This window comes from Coturnix japonica, chromosome 14 (genome assembly GCF_001577835.2).
Source record: "Coturnix japonica isolate 7356 chromosome 14, Coturnix japonica 2.1, whole genome shotgun sequence".
Lineage (NCBI taxonomy): Eukaryota > Metazoa > Chordata > Aves > Galliformes > Phasianidae > Coturnix > Coturnix japonica.
Window position 1 is genome coordinate 228,940 of NC_029529.1, and position 17,519 is coordinate 246,458.

At 36.5% G+C, this 17,519-nt stretch overlaps 1 protein-coding gene across 2 annotated transcripts in view; it reads right to left on the reverse strand.

Annotated features, from left to right (window-relative positions):
* Window positions 1-382: 382 nt before the first annotated feature.
* Window positions 383-17,519, reverse strand: part of CPPED1 (calcineurin like phosphoesterase domain containing 1) — a 53,513-nt gene continuing 36,376 nt past the window's right edge. Inside the window, exons 3-4 of one of the 2 annotated variants that reach the window (XM_015876443.2) lie at window positions 14,803-15,225; window positions 383-3,430 (exon numbers count right to left, since the gene is read on the reverse strand). In XM_015876443.2, the coding sequence (XP_015731929.1) occupies window positions 3,177-3,430; window positions 14,803-15,225 (677 nt within the window). In that variant the 3' untranslated portion in view covers window positions 383-3,176. The remainder of the gene's footprint in view (window positions 3,431-14,802; window positions 15,226-17,519) is intronic. The other variant, XM_015876444.2, reaches the window with a different exon arrangement.

Here is a 17,519-nt window from a genome sequence, read left to right on the forward strand (position 1 = left end):
ACTAGATGATCTTAGAGGTTTTTTCCAACCTTTATTGTTTTATGATTATAGCAGATACCTGTTTCTGTGAGGTCCTGAGACCTTCATTGCCCAGATTGTTTTAACCAGTGCGTTGACTTATGGCTAGCGCAACCAGATTTTCTTCCCAGAGTATGTATAATAACAGGACAGAGAGAAACAAAGACTTACACAAAACCCAGGGACTAGTTAAATACCCCAAACTATAGCAGGAGGTATAACTACTTTTTAAGGACAATTAAGGGAAGAATTATTTTCTTGGATGCTAAATGAAAATAAAAAAGGGGGGGTGGGGAGAGGGGGAGAAAGGTAGGGAAAGGGGAAGAAGACCAGAAACGGTAGCAATAAATGTAAGCACATAAAGTTGTGTTGCTATAATGTTGTTTAATAGTACAGAAATGTCATGGGTTATATTCTAGTTGCAGAGGAAGCTGTGTGTTTATATTAAATTTCTAGGAACCCAAGGGCAAAGCAAGGTAATTAAAATGTTTAAGAATTAAAAATAAATTCCAGAAGCTTCAAGTAAAATACCCTTAGCTGATTAGTGGTACAATGCATCTTTAATGAGAAACAAATTAGGATTGCATGATTTCTTAGGAGGATAAGGGGAGGCATTAGATGTCTGCACTGATGTTAAGAGAGCTTAGAAATAATCTGACAGCGTGACCTGGAAACTCTTATACTGCCTAATATACAGGTAAGAAGAGTAGTGAAACAGTCTTCAGTGAAACTGGAAGTGAAGTTTTGTCATAGTCCCATCACTTTTTGGATGTGTTTTGATTCTTCCCTTTGATACATATACAAGTCTCTATTTTTGTCAAACCATTAGTGTGTTTCAAATGTAAACTAATTTATATAAAAAAGTTCAAGCTGTAAAATTTAGAATTAATTTTGAATGAGACACCTTGGAAACCACTACATCCTGCATTTGTCCACAGCAAACAAAATTCTTTTAAAAACAAGTCTCAGAAATTCACATTAGGGAAAAAAGAAATCTCAGTTAACCTATTGCAACAGTGTACAAAATGAAAAGAATAGGGAAAAAAATCTATTAATTTGACAGATCAATTACAGGAGAACTTAGAAATCTGCAGTCTGAAGAAAATATCCTGAAATGTGCTGAGTAAGTACAGTAATCCCTGTTGTTGGAATCTTATTTTTGGTAAGGAACCACTTCAGTTTTACTGTAGTAAAATGATAGATAAGTTGTCCTTATGCACTCTGTCCTGTTAGTGCCCTCTTGGCTTCAGTGCACGTAGTGTGCCAAATGAGCCATATTCATTTGCAGTAATATTAGCTTTGTCTCATGCGTATCTGAACACAAGTCATTGGTTTTCCAGTTGGTGTGCTGTTGGCCCATTATTCAGGAAGTTCCTGGACAGGGTAGTTGCTGTACTTGGGACTGGTGGTTTTGTTTCATTAGAGCAGTAGAAGATAGCTTTCTGCATACCTATGCCTTTTCTTTTTAAATATGGAATCGGGAGATAAAGATTTGCATATGCACAGATAATCCTATTACCTATTAATTTAACAATACTATGCCTTTCTGAACAATATTTGAGAAAGATAGGCATGCATTTAGAAGAGGGTTGTTTTAATTGCTGGCTACCCAAAAGTGGAATAATAACACTATCATTTTAACTAGGATGAGGCTTTAATGAGTCTCCTAGGAAAGGAAAAGCTGATGATTAGTAGAAATGTACTATAAACTATCCGCATTTGACAAACAGCTAGTGGAAGAAATTACTTCTAGAGAAACAAATGAAAATGTCAATAAAAACAAAGGTAATGCTTTGAATTGTCTGTTTTTTTTGCTTTCCTTTTAAAACAAGTGCTGTATATGTTTTTCTTGTTGCTTGAAAGTATTTTGGTTTGCCTCTGTTCTGCACTTCTTCTGCAATTTTTCCTTCTGAAAATAAAGTTACAGAGTTCTATTGTAACAATACTATTAATGTTTTCACAGTTGTTGAAAGACCACCTCCTGAAGTTATGTTTCTAGGATCTCCCAGGACTCACATTTTAAGTTAAAATTACATCCTTTAATAAACAGGCATATGGAAAAAGCACTTCCTCCATTCAGTTTTTCAATACAGTACCAGAGCAGGGAGTGTACTCCTTGGTTGGATTGTCTCAGGTCCCTCTGCTGAACTTCTTCAGCCTTAAGATGTAAACTGTCATATTGAATAGCAAGACTGGCATCATGACGTTCCTGAAACCTTTAATAACTTGTGATTACTAAATATAATCTGTTCAAGACTAAATGTTAACAGAAATCAGTGGTTTCAAAGATACATGAGTACACAGATTTTAAAATAATTTTTAACTATTAAACTAATTAACTGCTTAACTTCCAGTGAAACTACCTGCTGGATGTTTAGCTAGCCCTAGGTATTCACTCCCATTTCCCAGATGTTCCCTTAAAAATGAGGCTGTGAAAGCATTAAACTAATCAGAAGCAGCAGGAGATTAAAAGAAAAATAATTTTCCTTTTTATTCAGACATTACCTATGCTTAGTTTGTTATCATGAGATGGTAGCTCATGTTGGTACTGTTCACTTGCAGCTACAGGTCTAAGGAATGACAATGCATGTGAGTACACGTAAAATGAGCTGAGTGCATTGTTTTTTCACTCAGTATTGTTTCTGTCCTTCCGTCTTCAGGTGAAAAAGCTGTGCTACCTGTATATCTAGATGACCTCAGGGAATGGGATGTAGTGTGTTCATGTAAGGATGCAAACATAGAGATATGAGTTAATTACATGTTTTTTTTTCCCCCCTCTTATTTAATAGTAAACAAAGGAGACATAAATTGCCAAAAAAATTAGGTGGATTACAGCACCTAAATTTAAAACTCATGACTTTTTTCAAGACTTATTTCAATGAAGAAGACATATATTCATGTTTTTAAGATTCAAAGGCTATAATATTTCAACAAGACACTTTTAAATTGCATTTAGAAATTGGAGTTCTCCATTTGTCTAAGAATCAGAAAATATCAGTATTCTGCACAAAATTTTCTATCCATCTATTCCAACTTGTGAATATAAAGCAGTAATCTATGCTAATTTAATGGTGTTCAAATTCAGAAACCCAAGCTGTGAATGCATAACTGGATGTATCTGCTGTCTTATCACAACTTGCTCTCAAGAACAACTTGAGTTAAAAGGGATTTGACATAGACTGATTTTGCTTAGCAAGCATATTCACCATCTCTCTCTCCAAGCCTTGGCTGCTTAACTCATCTAAACTGTAGTATCTATGAACAATCTTTTCCTCCGTGACAAGAACCACTCGAAGCCCATGTTTATCTTCTCCCAGCTGACACCCTATTGCTGATGAAACCACCATTTCCAGTCCTCTGTAGCACCCTCCAGCATTTCTGTGGTAATGTCCAGAAAATACAGCTTTAACACCTGTTTAAAAAAAAAAACAAAAACCATATATTTAGTTAGCATTTGCGATTCATATATAAAATGCATTTGTACTGACAGGCACTGCTGAAGTTGTATTACATCACTACTGGGGTTGTAGGGAAAATTCAATAGTAAGTACAGGTTTCATGATTACCTTCAGTACTTAGTGGTTCATAAAGCAGGAAATGAAAAAGAAACCATTTAGCTGAACTTGCATTTTAAACAAATAATTAGTTAACAACAATAAATTGTAACCATAATAAACAATTAGTAAAAAGATTGATGTTATGCTCCACTAGCTTTTTTTAGGGTTACTGGATTCCCACAGCTTCATGCTTGCTGCATGGTGTTTGTCATCTTGCTACACCTTCTGGCTAGAAAGAAGGAACACACCAGAGGAAACTGATTTAAATTAGGAAAAAAAAAAGTAATAAATAGCTGCCTGAAGAACTATGCTATGGAAGTGTAAGCTGAAAGCTAAGAACTGTAGCTGTATTTGTCAATACGCAGAAAATTCAATAAGGCGAACCTAAAGCTATTTATCCAAGGCTAGCAACCTTAAAAAAAAATGTTCAGAACAAAAACCAGGTAATTTGTAATCTATCTTCAAAGACATTTAGGGTTTAAGAAAAGAAGCCTAATGTGCCATTCCATGCTTAACACAAAAGGTAGTGTGCATTTAGTCCTGATCAAGTGGTTGTGCAGAGAATGGGTCATTTGTGAGTGACAAAAAAAAAAAAATAAATGCTAGGAACAACTGATTTTGACTTCAGACACAGTGAATGCTGGAAGAGATTATTGGCAATGTAAAGGCAGAGAATCATGACTAGGAACACAGTTATAACTTCACAAGGAAAGACTCATTTCTTCAGCCATAATACCTTTCAGCTTTTCTTCCACAGTAGGTTTTGACTCAGTTCACTGTTGTTAAATGATAGGAAAGTAGGTGAACTTGTCTAAAGACAGTGGGCTACATTTGTCCTTTGCTTTCAGGGGAGATAGGCAGTGATTTGAAAACTGATGTAAAATACATAAACTAGGATCAATCTGTAGTTAAAAATTAAGCAGCTTGGAAAGCAGAATATAAATTATTCTTCTATGCGCCTGGTAAAAACTGGGAGATGCCTTCGGTATCTCCCAGTGAAAACTGTGCCCAGACTTCACTTTTCAGGTATTCTTTACTTCCAGAGTAATTCATTCTTGTTAGTTGTGTTAGAATCTGTTACATCTTGAACAAAGAAACAAACAGGTCACTGCTGTGTATTAATAGAAGTCTAACTGATTATTTATCTATTTATTTATTTTTTTACTTCAACAGTACTTTGTTCACTCAGCTGCATTCCCCTCGCTTTCATTAGTGAGCATAGGAAAGAAATCTGAACAAATCAATGCAGTAATACTGAAATGACATGCAGGCAATTTACTTTGCTCTTGCTTTTGATCTTAAACATAAAAAGAATCTTAAGATCTGAGCATTCAAATTTAATTTATTTCTTTTAGATGCTTTTTTAAAGTACTGCTGACAAGTTGCCAGCAATCTACCTTTGACCCCAGCATGCATTCACACACAAAACTTGTGTTTTTCAAACCCTGTGAGAACAGAACAATGTTTGTCCTGGCAGGCCTCACTTTAGTAACCTCCTTTAAGGTATGCTCAGGTCATTTAAATGCAATCCAGAAGATCTACCAAGGTGCAGCCCCTTCCCAGTAAATAAACTACAAACAAAGAAAAACAAAAAAACAAAAAAAAAAAAACAACACAGAAAACCAGGAATTAAGGAGAGCAGTGATTTGTTTTTCATCCTTGACTTCTAAAGTTGTAATTGGGAAACATTTTGATATAAAAGCAGTAGGAAATAGTAAAACAAACAAAAAACCTTACTGTGTAAACGAATGTCCAGAATCTTCTCAAGCACTCATTATTTCATTTTTAGGAAATACATGCTGATTTGAATTTAAAAGTGGATGAAGGTTTTACAGTATCTATTAGTCAAAAGAGCATTACCTATTATAGTAACACACCTAATACATCATTAATTAAGAGCAAACTATTAAGATCAGAATAAAGTAAATAACTATGTAGTATTAACAAGAAAACAAAAAATCCTGCGTATTACCTCTGCGATCATCACAGCCTGATATTAGACTACCTGACACTGCAAGTGGGAACAGACTACCAGGGCCAGAAAGGCCTGAGCTGACAAAGTCATTTTTCATCAGAACAGGACTGAAAGCCAGGTCATACTTGGGACGGAAAGCTTCAGTGCAGCACACCATGTCATGCTTCATCTGCTCCAAAACCATACCTGGATCACGCAAAAATCTAAAAACAAAATGAGGTTCGGGCCTGCACACAAAACAGAGTTTTCAGAACCATCTATTTGCAAAAATATTAATCTCTGTTTAAAAAAAAAAAAAAAAGATTTGAAATTCTGAAATTGCTTCTGACCGCTTTCCTCATGTAACCCAGACCAGAATATCAGCCTGAAAGCAATGGAGTTATACGTGAAATGTTCACCACTTACTGATGCTAAAATATTCAGTAAAATCTGAAAGAGAACTAGCCATGCCGTTGCCTTTAGCCTGCTGTCTATTTTGCTTCCAACCAGAATCAGATAAAGAAAATTGTTCATAACATTAAAGGAAACAACATGCTGGACATCATGCAGAAGGCAGTTTGTTAGCAGGAGAAGCTCAGGTTAGTTTGAAGGATTTTCTAAGTGCAGCATCTCCTTTCTGCAAATTATAATTTATCACTCTGAGGAAACCCTTTCGAAAAACAATTTTGCAACACCAGGGAGAAGAGGTCAGCATGGTTAAGACATAAATGCACTATAAAGAGAACAAAGGCATTTAGCTGTGTCACAGATAATTCCTAGGAGAATTAATACGTCCTGGTTAAAGCTTATTGTCAAACTGCAGCACAACAGATCCAGACTTCCCTCCCTTCCTTGATACTGCATTGCTCCTGTATTCTGTGGTGTAGACAAATGTGAGGAGGTAGAAGACTGGGCATAATTCCATTTTTTTTGCAGAAAGGGAACAGGAAGGTAGCTCTCCTAACAGCACAACGGACAACCTTGTCTTTTGCAGAAGCTCCTTTGACCAACCTTTCAGTTCAAGGAACAGTTCCACAATTAGTGCATTTTATACACTGGTGTCACGGAGTTCTCTCTAGTGCTCACTTCGGGACAGAGGGCACAAACGCGGGGCAGCAGGAACAAAAGCCCCCCCCCCCCTTTTCTCTAGCGGCACAGCGCGGCGCGGCCCGGCCACGTGCGTTTAGGGAGATGGGGAAGGGAGATTGCAATTAGGTCTAGCAAAAAATGAAGGAGAAAAAAGGTGATCTGAGAACGAATGGCAGTTTAATAACCTAATAACGCTAAACAACAACAAGAGAGTTTCAACAAAGAGAATACCAAGTCCCCAATGTCACCGATGGAGCTGTGGAAGGCAGGAAGCTCTGACCACGTTGTCTCCTCGCAGTGAGCCGGGCCAGCAACCCCGTCCCCTTCCTCACTTCCCCTCCGGTGCCCCTCCCCACATGCCCATTTAAGGCAGTCCACAGAAAAAAAACTTGTCCCCTTTACTCCTATTATTAGGCATGGTGTTCTGATGTGGAATACCAACACCAACCAAATTGCAAAACCATAACAACTAGATAGCCCTTTCCTTCCCTGTTATGGCAGGAGTGAGAAGAAAAAGCACTGCTGCAGTACAGGACAAACATGTTTTGAACCAGGGGCTCTGTGTGTGAGTGAGGGGATTGCTACTTAGGCCTTTGAGCAGGGCAATTTGGGATAACAGCAATTTGGGAGAACGTGATGCTACAGTCCAGCAGAAGCATCAGTACCAGCACAATGCACGTGCTTTCAAATGCCCTAGTTTAAAAAACATGTGAATAAAATCAAGTGTCATCTTCAGAAGATCTCACATAAAGCTCACATTGTTCTGTCACAAGCATCTTCCCACAAAGTTGTATTTTATTAACAGTGACTTGCTCTTTATTGGCAAGATTTCAAACACCAAGTCAAAAGTCTCCAGCTTCTGGTAGTCTGAGCTTATAGAGTGGCAGAGTACAACACCTTTAAGGAATAAACAAAGTGGTACAATGTACATGGCAATATAAATGAGATCTGAAGTGAAAGCATGCACTTGCTTACTAACAAAGAAGAAAAATAGATCTCCAGTACAACAATAAGATTCTGCAAAATGCATCTCTTTTCCCAACTTCCTGAAAAGCTGGATGTTTCTCAGTTTAACAATTCAAGAAAAACAGGTTGAGTGCCAATTTCAAAGAAAATCCAGATGTGTTGTTTGCAGAGGTATAAATAGGCTAAAACAAGACAGAAAACAATGCTCACATTTACCTTGAAATACTGAAAATTAATTTTCACAGAATTATCAAGGTTGGAAAAGACCTAGAAGATAATCTAGTCCAACCATTAATTAATTAATTTTCATGAAGATACACACACCAGGAAAACACTCTTTCCATACAAAACCTGGATATTGGGCTAGAACTCAGACTTGAAAGAGTCAAAACCCCAGGGCTGTCTGAACCTAACATCTGTAACACAGCTCATGGCTTGCTTCCAAAAACCCCCTGAATTCAGAAGTTGTTTTCCAGCTATTTTCCTAGCATACAAAAACTATTTTGAAGCAGGTTTCTGTATCTCAGTGCAACTGGCTCAGACTCAGTTGGAAGCCAAACTGCTCAAACCAGCACTATGGACAGTGTAAAAAATACAGGAAGAAAATTACCAATATAAAAATAAACCAAAGAAAAGCAAGCACATTTTCCAAATTAGGAAGAGAAAGCCTGGCGTAATCAGCATCGGCAATCAGTAGCATACTTTATTTAGACTGAGCCTTCAATTAAATATATGCTTTTCACAGCAAAAGCAAATGAGACTGTAAGAGAAGGCTAAATTAGTGGAATATGAATGACATAATAAATATGTAATGAGTTCAGTACAGACCTTCCTTCTCCTCCAGTGCACACTGTAGAGATTTCTGTGGGGAAAAAAAAGGTATTTCTGACTGGACAGATGGCCCAGATTATTACCCTTTAAGAGCTGGCTAATGAACAGTTTATAAAAATAACTCCAGACACAAACCAGTGTCCATTGCATTTCATTTACTGATTCACGGCTTCAGTACAGACTGCAGGTGAAATTCAAAGCAAACAAAGGGAGGTATTTCTTCATGTAGCACTAGCTCTTAAAAGGTGTCTCTTACCCACAGATACCTGTGAAAGCTGAGAGTTATCGAAAAGCAGCTGAACAAATAAAATAAAAATAGCACAACTTTGATAATGTGATTTATTAAGTCTCTGAAAGAAACATTGTTGAAGATTGGATGTGTACTTGAAAGTAATTTTATGCACTTTTATGCCCTGTGCTCTGCCTAAAGACCAGAGAAGGAGAAGCACAGGAGTGGGCAACATGGACCATCATTCTCATCTAATTACTCTGCTTTTACGTTAGCTATTTCAGTTAAGTGGCAAAAATCAGCTTAAAGGAGAATGATGCCTATTTAAAAATCACTAGCTTCACTAGTCAATCTAATCATGGGCTGAAGAAAGAATACATATTAAGAATTTGCCTCCAAACTGCAGGAGCCAAATAAGAGCAGTGGTAGAATCAAAACGGAAGCAAAAAGATGGAGAAGCAGTTCCGTAAGGAAATGAAACCATACTCAGTGAAACACCCGAAAGTTATCAACACTCTTTGGTACCCTCCTGGAGCTTATACAAGCAGCAGAACAAATCCAAGCAAAGAACTACTATATCCCAAGCTTCTGTAGGAGACTCAGAGTGTGTGCATATATGTATGCTTCTACATGTAGATATGTGTTTTTAAAGGCAAAGTTTCTGGCAAATACAAGCATTTAAGTCACAAAAATAAACTGATTTTGAGCACCTCCCCTAGAACATAATGGACTTTTCTTTATTCCTTTCCTTTATAACATGCAGCAGCTTTTTAGACTCTTGGACGATGTGCTTGGTTCAACAGTAATATCTGTTCTCAGAACAATTCTGCACTCCAAAATAATGTCCTTTCAGCTTCCCTACAAGAGCACTGGCACTTTTTGCTCTACCTCTTTTCTCTCCTCTGGGCAAGTGATGTATATCATTTTTTCAAGCCTCCAGTGCTACAAAGCAAATGATAATATTTGGTAGTCTTTGTAAGCAAAATCTCTCCTGTAAAATTAAATTGATTTTTATGTTATAGCCATGTGATAAGCCCTCACATCACCCCATCTGCCAAGCAGGTAATAAAGTAGCAAACAAGATGTGAAGCACCAGTCACAGCTCCATTAACAAGACATGTTCAGTGCTCAGGTAGTTCTCAGATCCTGCTCTACAAAAATCCCAATCCCACCAACAGAGAAGGAAATATTCCACCTGGTAGGTGTCAAGGGATAAGCAGCCTTTGTTTTGTAACCTCTCCAGCCTTAAATAAATAGCAACATTATGAATTATTTATGCAGCCTTTTAGAAGCTCTGTATTATTCTACATTCTTCATCAGAGGTGCGCTCTGAATAATACAGAACTGAAACGTAGTATTACAGCTCACAGCACCATGAGAATCTTAGTTGGAAACACTAGATTGTTAGTAATTGCGAAACTAGAAACTTGCAGGAAAACCACCTTAAAGTTGCTTTATCAACTAAAAAAATCCAGAGTTTGATGCAACTGGTAAAAGCGGGAGACAAACTTTTTAACCACAGAATATCCTGGGATGGAAGGAATCCAGCAGGGTCATCAAATCCATCCCATGGCTCCACACAGGGCCAACCAAATGCACCTCCAACTTCAGCAACTTAGAGCCATGACCATTTCCCTGGGGAGGCTGTTCCACTGCCTGATATCCCTCTGGTGAAAAGCTTTTCTTGATACCCAGCTTGGGCCTCCTCTGACGCAGCTTCGTAACATTTCCCTGGAGTCCTAGCCTGCAAAGTGTATCTACGACAAACTAAGTTTTATGTAGGACAACACTGAATGCAGTTATGTAGAGAAGGCCCTTAGCTGCACTTATGTTTCCTGTATAGCCAGAGAAGAGGCAGCAAGCACAGACAGAGGGTGACTGCAGACCCAAGATGGCTAAATAAGCCATTGTGGGTGCAGTCTGTAGAATGTCTTCCCATGCTTTGGGTTAATGTTTGTGAATGCCTTTTGTGGCCTGTCAGTGGAATTTGTTTATTGATTTTGTTGTTTATTTTCTCAATTTGAAAGTTAAGCTTTCTACTATTTGATACAAACTCCAGACTATCCTGGCTTGCTGTGTGCTCTTAAGGATTGAAAAGAAGTTTTCAATCAATCAAAACTACAGCCCAAAGGAGAAAACAGACTTCAAACATTCATTTATCTAAGAACAAATGTTATTTATTCTTATTATGGATTATACTAAATGTTTTGCAGTATTTTCTTGATGAATTTCTGAAAAAATCAAAAACAACAACAACAAAAAAACACCAAAACAAGTGTGTATCTATCTATGCGTTATGTTGTCATACCTAGGGCACAATCTTAAAAAAAACAATGTCCTTAGATAAATAAAATACAACAAATTTGGTCACTATACCTGTACAATGAACACACATTTTCATTATGTGTTCATAATTCTAGACACTGAAATTGAAAATATGTAAATCTGCATTATCTTAAATACTGACAGTGACATATGAGCAAGCACTAAGATTACTCACTTGTGTATAGGCTCTACTAAAATCAAGGTCTCAGTGGCAAGAAGAAGAATCCTCTTAGATTACACAACAAAGAAAATAATGAAACACAGCACATGTTGTCTGTAACTTGCTTTAATTTGGTACACAAATATGTATCACCTGAGGATGTTCAGAAAGCTGCTTCTCCCTTTAATATCACTCTTATGTAAAAAAAAATTCTAAGAGGAGCACATATCTATTATGCTCTTATAATGAGTAAAGATGTTAGAAGTTACAGCAATTAGAATCACCAAATATAATGAAAAAATAGAATAAAGTTAGGCTTTTACTTTTTCCTGTGTGTATGAATTACAGTGTTTTCCACCACACCTGAACAATTATTTTGAAGACATTTAGCTGAATTTATAACTTTTCAATTAAAAAACCTGGATGCTATGAGGACCCATGAGCATTATTTAATATGTATTATCTTGCGATTCTGAAAAAATACTCTTGCCCTCAATAGCCAACTGTTATTCATCATCTTGCTCTGAACCATGAATTCTTTTATCAGTTTTGTTGTTGATAAAGGAGCTATCAGCCTAGGTTTCATTCAAAGTCTTAAACTTGTTTGTAGGTTGCTCTGAACGTGATGTCTCCTATTTATTTCCATGGAAACTACAGCAAAGAACCCAGTAACACTTTGATACAGCAGTTCTCAGCTACAAAACACTATACTTCAACAGAGTCAGCACCATTAGGTGTACATTTTTACTACTGATGAACAAGAGCCTGCATGCTGTGCTTGTAAAAATCTGTACCAGTGAAAATGATTGCCACTGCTGAAACACTCACCTACAGCCCCCAGGCTCACAGCCTCTGTTCTCCATAAATGTTCACAAGAATCAATGAAAGTCCATGAATGTCCACTTTTTCCACATGGAGGAATTCAGTTCCACCCCTTTGCTCCACCCACACTCCCATGTCAGGCGCCATTCTGTCAGAGTGCCCCTCTGCTGCCATCTGTCACACAGCAACAGTGCATCATGGAACACTGGTGGAAGATTTAGCCCCTGCTGTCATCCCACCAACAGCTGCCTCTGTCATTAAAGGCTGACATAATAAAGCAGGAGGCATTACTTTCAGAGCAGCCCTCATATTTACTTCATTAGGGTAATTATTACAATGTTGTGTTACACGTACTAAGGATTTTCAGTGTGTCAGTGATGAGTCTCAGGCAACAACTGTTTAAAAATCATCTGTAGCTCAACAAAAAAACCCATATCTTACTGGTCGTAGAAAATGGCCGCAACAGGCTAATTAAACTACACTTGGATGAGACATATAAGAAAGAGTTTGTCTTCTACTGCAGAAACTTGAAATTTTAACACCATTTTATCATATTCAAAGAAACAAGGCATGCAGATCAGATTTTCAGCTAGAATAGTACCCAGATTCCCTTTTCCCCTCTCCAGAGGACATTTATTTATAACATCACTAGAAAATTCTGAAGTACTGAATATGCATTTCACATATCAGAGCAGACCTCACCCCCATTCTAAAAATTGTTCACACAACCTTTGACAACTGAGGCTAAACACTTAGTAGTTATAGAAATACGTTTTCATAAATGTATTCTCAAATGATAAGGTACTACTTTATGGAGTAGATTTTCACTACCACTGACATCAGTTTTTTCCAAGGATATTACTTGTTATAATTCATTTGAAAAAAAAAAAATAAAATGAGATTAGTAAATTTACTTAGACATGCTGATTACAAATATAGTTTAACTTTGCATAGTAGTAATACATATTTACAAGTGCCAGATTTTCAATTAATAAATATTGATCATAAGGACGTGAATTTATCTTTAATTACCTCAACTGTTAAGGACACTTCTAATGTGAGAATGTAATTCAGTACTTTGTACCAGATGTAGCTGGTACAGCTAGTCTTTTATCTCTGCTTGCATTGAGGGGATAATTTAACCAAAAACATTCTGTAATGTGTAATTATTCTCTTCTAACCACTTACATAAGATTTGGGTTCAGAATTTTAAACAATTGTTTTCTGAAGCTGCATACCTCTAAAGCCACTGTGTAACACCACCATACTTCAAATATTTGTTATTTCCCCCCAGAAAAACATTTGGCTTTGTTTATGGAAAGACTGAAATCCTTAGAATGTCCTTCCTTTCCTGTCTGTCACTCTCTCTTTCTCTCTCTGTGTGTGGCGGCTCCATGTTTGATACCGTAAACTTAAAAGTATCAACATGAAGACTTGATAACTGGAATAACTCCAGGTCTGTTCCTGAGTTATTAACAGACATACAGAGCACACCCTAATAACAGGGCATTTTCAAAGCCAACAAGCCCTAAAATATACACATTACATTGGATATATTGAAATGTTTCATAACTACACGCGGGTCTGCCAAAGTGGTTGGAAACTCTGCAAGACAGCATCATGATAAGCAGCACAGGGAGAGGTGGAGAGTGCGAGAGCAGGAGGTAAAATATTCCGTGAAATAAAAAAGATACAATCTCCCTTTTTTTGTAATAAAACCAAAATCCTTAATCAAAAAGCTATGTCCAAAAATGATATCTTTATAATATCTTAATACAAATTATAAGGCATGCTCAGCACATCTCCTTATGGGGAAAAAAAAAAAAAAGCAGTCTCGTAAATCTTAAATCTTCAAATGTCAATCCCCTGAAGAGCCTCCAGATATTTATGAGTTTTGGCCCTACTGATTGGAAACAGGAAGAAATTCAGAGCTTGGAAATTAGACTGGTTTTGGATGAGTTCTAGCTTAACAATTACATTGTAAATTAGGAACAATATCGTTTGCAATTTCCATTGTTCAGTAATCCAAATAATGTGTTCTTTTATAGATACAGAGAAAATGACACTGATGCACTGATGACTGGTTGGCAGGAAATTTTAAGGGACTAGCTCACTCCAGAAACACGAAAGCAATTAGCAGGAAACAATAGGAACAGTGTGAAGAGGTAGCTAGCTATACACTGTACCTGTCTCCATGGCATTCAGGTTTCATCACACAAAGCTAAGGGATTTGCTACAACATTCTTGTTCAAAGCATGTTCTAACTGCCTTTTATCCCAGAAGCAACCTTTATTACGAACAGATAAATATAGGGTAGATCTTAGCAGAGCAAGACTCTCTTTAGCACCAAATGCATCTGGATGGTGCTATAAAATTGGTTTACTGTGAGAGAAAACAGCCTCTAAGGTAATTATGGAAATATATATTATATATATATAATGATTTTTTTTAATCTGTATTTTTATCATATGGCAATACCAGATCTTCCACTCCTTAAGCAGTTTTAAAAAAATAAAAAATAGAAAAAGCAGGTTGTCTAGTATTTGCCAGTACTTGCAGAATGAAATCTGCGCTACTTCTTTTAAAAGTTTCTCACTCATTTGTCTTTTCAAAGTTTTAAACTACTTTGGGTTCTTTTGACAGATGTTTGGATTCGCTTGATAATTCTGACCTAAGAGGAACAAGTCTTATAAGCAGTGCCCCAAACTTCTTGAAAACAGTACCATGCAAGGTTTTTTTGTTTTTTGTTTGTTTTGTTTTTTTTATTTTTTTTTTATTTTTTTTTCCCTGGCACTATAGCCACTAACAATTGGAAGCAAAAATTTAGAGAAAGGAGAATTCAAGAAATTACCTGCTTTATGGAACTTTTCCATTATCTCTTGTCGAACTGATTTTTCCAAGTTGAAATAATCATGGTCTTCATCCGGTGTTCTCAGAAACAGAGGGATGTGCTGAAACACTATTACATGCTTGCATTTATGTTGTTCTGCAGCAGCCAGCTGCTCATTAAGCCATGCATCCTGAGCTTGCTTTAACTCTGGGCATTTGGAAGAATCAAAGTACAACTGAGAATTCAGCACAAGAAAGAAAACACCTCCAACCCAAAAGCTAAAGTAGTCATCTCCCCAGTTCTTGCAATAATTATCTATTGTTTCTCTTGTTGGTGTATTGCCAATATCATGATTTCCACTGACAAATACCAACGGGATGTCCTGGTCAGTGTTTTTCAGAACGTTCTTTAAATCTTGCTCTTGTTCCTTTCTCCACTGAGTTCCTATAGAAAAAAACAAAAAACAAAAAAACAAACAAACACAAAAACACATTTTACTGTTCATTCTATCTCCTCCTACCTTGTAATTTGTAATGATATAGAATATGGAATACACCTTCACTTTGAATTTTTACACAGCACCTTCCCTCCTCCTTTTTTTCATTACTCAGCCATGCTCTGAATATTTCATTAGGTAACGCTATGGAGAGGAACTAATGGATCACGCAGCAGTAGATGACGTCACGTTCAAAGTTTTGGATGAAAAGCTTTGGCAGACCAGTTCTTGTCATCTATAGACTGACAATCTGGTGAAAAAAATGCAGCCACATTGGATGATATGAGTCAGCTTTATACAAGGTAAAAAACAGGTTAAAATGTGTTTTATATTTTATGGTTGCATAAAATAATTTATTCATTTTTTCATTACAAGAACTACTTTAACAATAAAAATGCAATTACTGTTATGTGGTGACTTCTTATATGATGAGGCCATTTTCTAATAAGCATGGCATTAATTTCAAAGAAAGGTAATTGTGTACTTTACTATTTTTTCCTCATCTCTGTTTTTCTAGTAATATACATATGTAGAGAATTACTATTCTGATTTTCTGAAACTAGTCCTCTAAGCATGTTCAATTCACTTACAATCACTAAACAAATCTAGAAAGCTTTCAATATATGTATATACTTAATTATTACTTTTTTGGAGGCTTTAGAGAATTATCTTTAAGCTTAGAAGCCACTAATATGGCTGTTTCTTATGAAATCACACATTTATAAAGTGTATTTTGTCCTACAATACATAACATGCATCTAAAATGAGACTTTTTCACAAAAAACCAACTAAATTTGTTAATGAAGAAATCAGAGGAATTTTAGAAGAACTCTGACATCAGAATTACACATTTGCATGCAAGTCCATGTTCTAGTTTTGTAACTACATATATGTATTTTAAACTGAAATGCACTGCAGGGGTTCCTGTCAAAAAAAAAGTACCAGATAAAATACATGCTTATCCACATTCCTTCAAAATTCTTATGATTAATATTGAGAAATAAGTTATCTTTGGTAGCTGTTTTTAGTAAAGACTTCAATTCCTTTTCTATTCCCAATATACCTTGTACCTTATTTCTATTACTAGAATTAGATGCTTAAAAAAATACTGAAAAATAACACATCTATACATCTACATTTAAAGACAGGTGTGAGATCTAATACGTGTTGCATCAGTTCAAGGGAAGGAAATCCACAGTGCACATCTTTAACTTATGAACAGAATAGAAAAGTTTTGGAGCAAAATTTCTGCGTAACTTAGAAATACTAGGTATATGGCAATCAGGTATTTCTTGGAACTAGAGGAAAACAGGTGGGTTTGTAGGTGCATGGTGAATCTGTGCCATCCTTCCAAAAAAATTCTTATTAGTCCTGGGGGGGGGGGGAAAATAACAGGGCAAGTAACATCTTGAGTTACCTGGAGGAACTAGGCGAATAAATAAATAAATAAATAAATAAATAAATGTGGTATTCGTCGCTGTGCATGGTTCTGTGAGCCTGGCAAGAAAGCTGTTTGCTCTGCTTTCTCCCCACCTTCCTATGTAAAGAACTTGAAATTTCAATCTATAAATACAAAAATGTACTCTGTGTGGGAGGGAGGTGGGGAAAAGATGAGGGGGAAGGCTTAATTAAGAGATGAGTAAACAGATTACACAATGCTAATCCACTTGCTATCACTTTGGGAAATGTAGATACCAGTTTCAGAGTATAGTGACGTTTATGCAGAAACTGCAGAAATAATTTGTAGAATTGTGTATACATCTTCCCAGTGGTGAAATTCAAGCTCCAGAGACTAACACTTAGATTTGTTGACAGCAGGGCAATGATTCCCTCATTTAATGCAATACTATTTCTATAGCAACAGGGAGACACATTCAGTGCTTTACTGCTGAAAACAGATTGCCCAAAATGGGAAACAAGATCTCTGTCCAAAGAGTCAGATAAATCCTACTATGTAGAGTTTATTTTAGGGCAATTACATACCAGCTCAACCTTTCCTTGGTGGAAGGTGAAAATAACTTCATAATAAGAGATACCTACAGTGATTAAGGTAGAAAGAGGAAGAGCAGTGTCTCTATTGTCTTTGAGACAGGGCTAACTATAATATTTAGTGTCTCCAATGATTATGAAGAACATTTTTATTTGCCAATGTATATTTCTTAAGAGGGTTGGCTGGAGACAAATAGGAAGAAAATACAATGTCAAGAAGCAGAGTAAAAAAGGTAATTTAGGAAGCATTAGG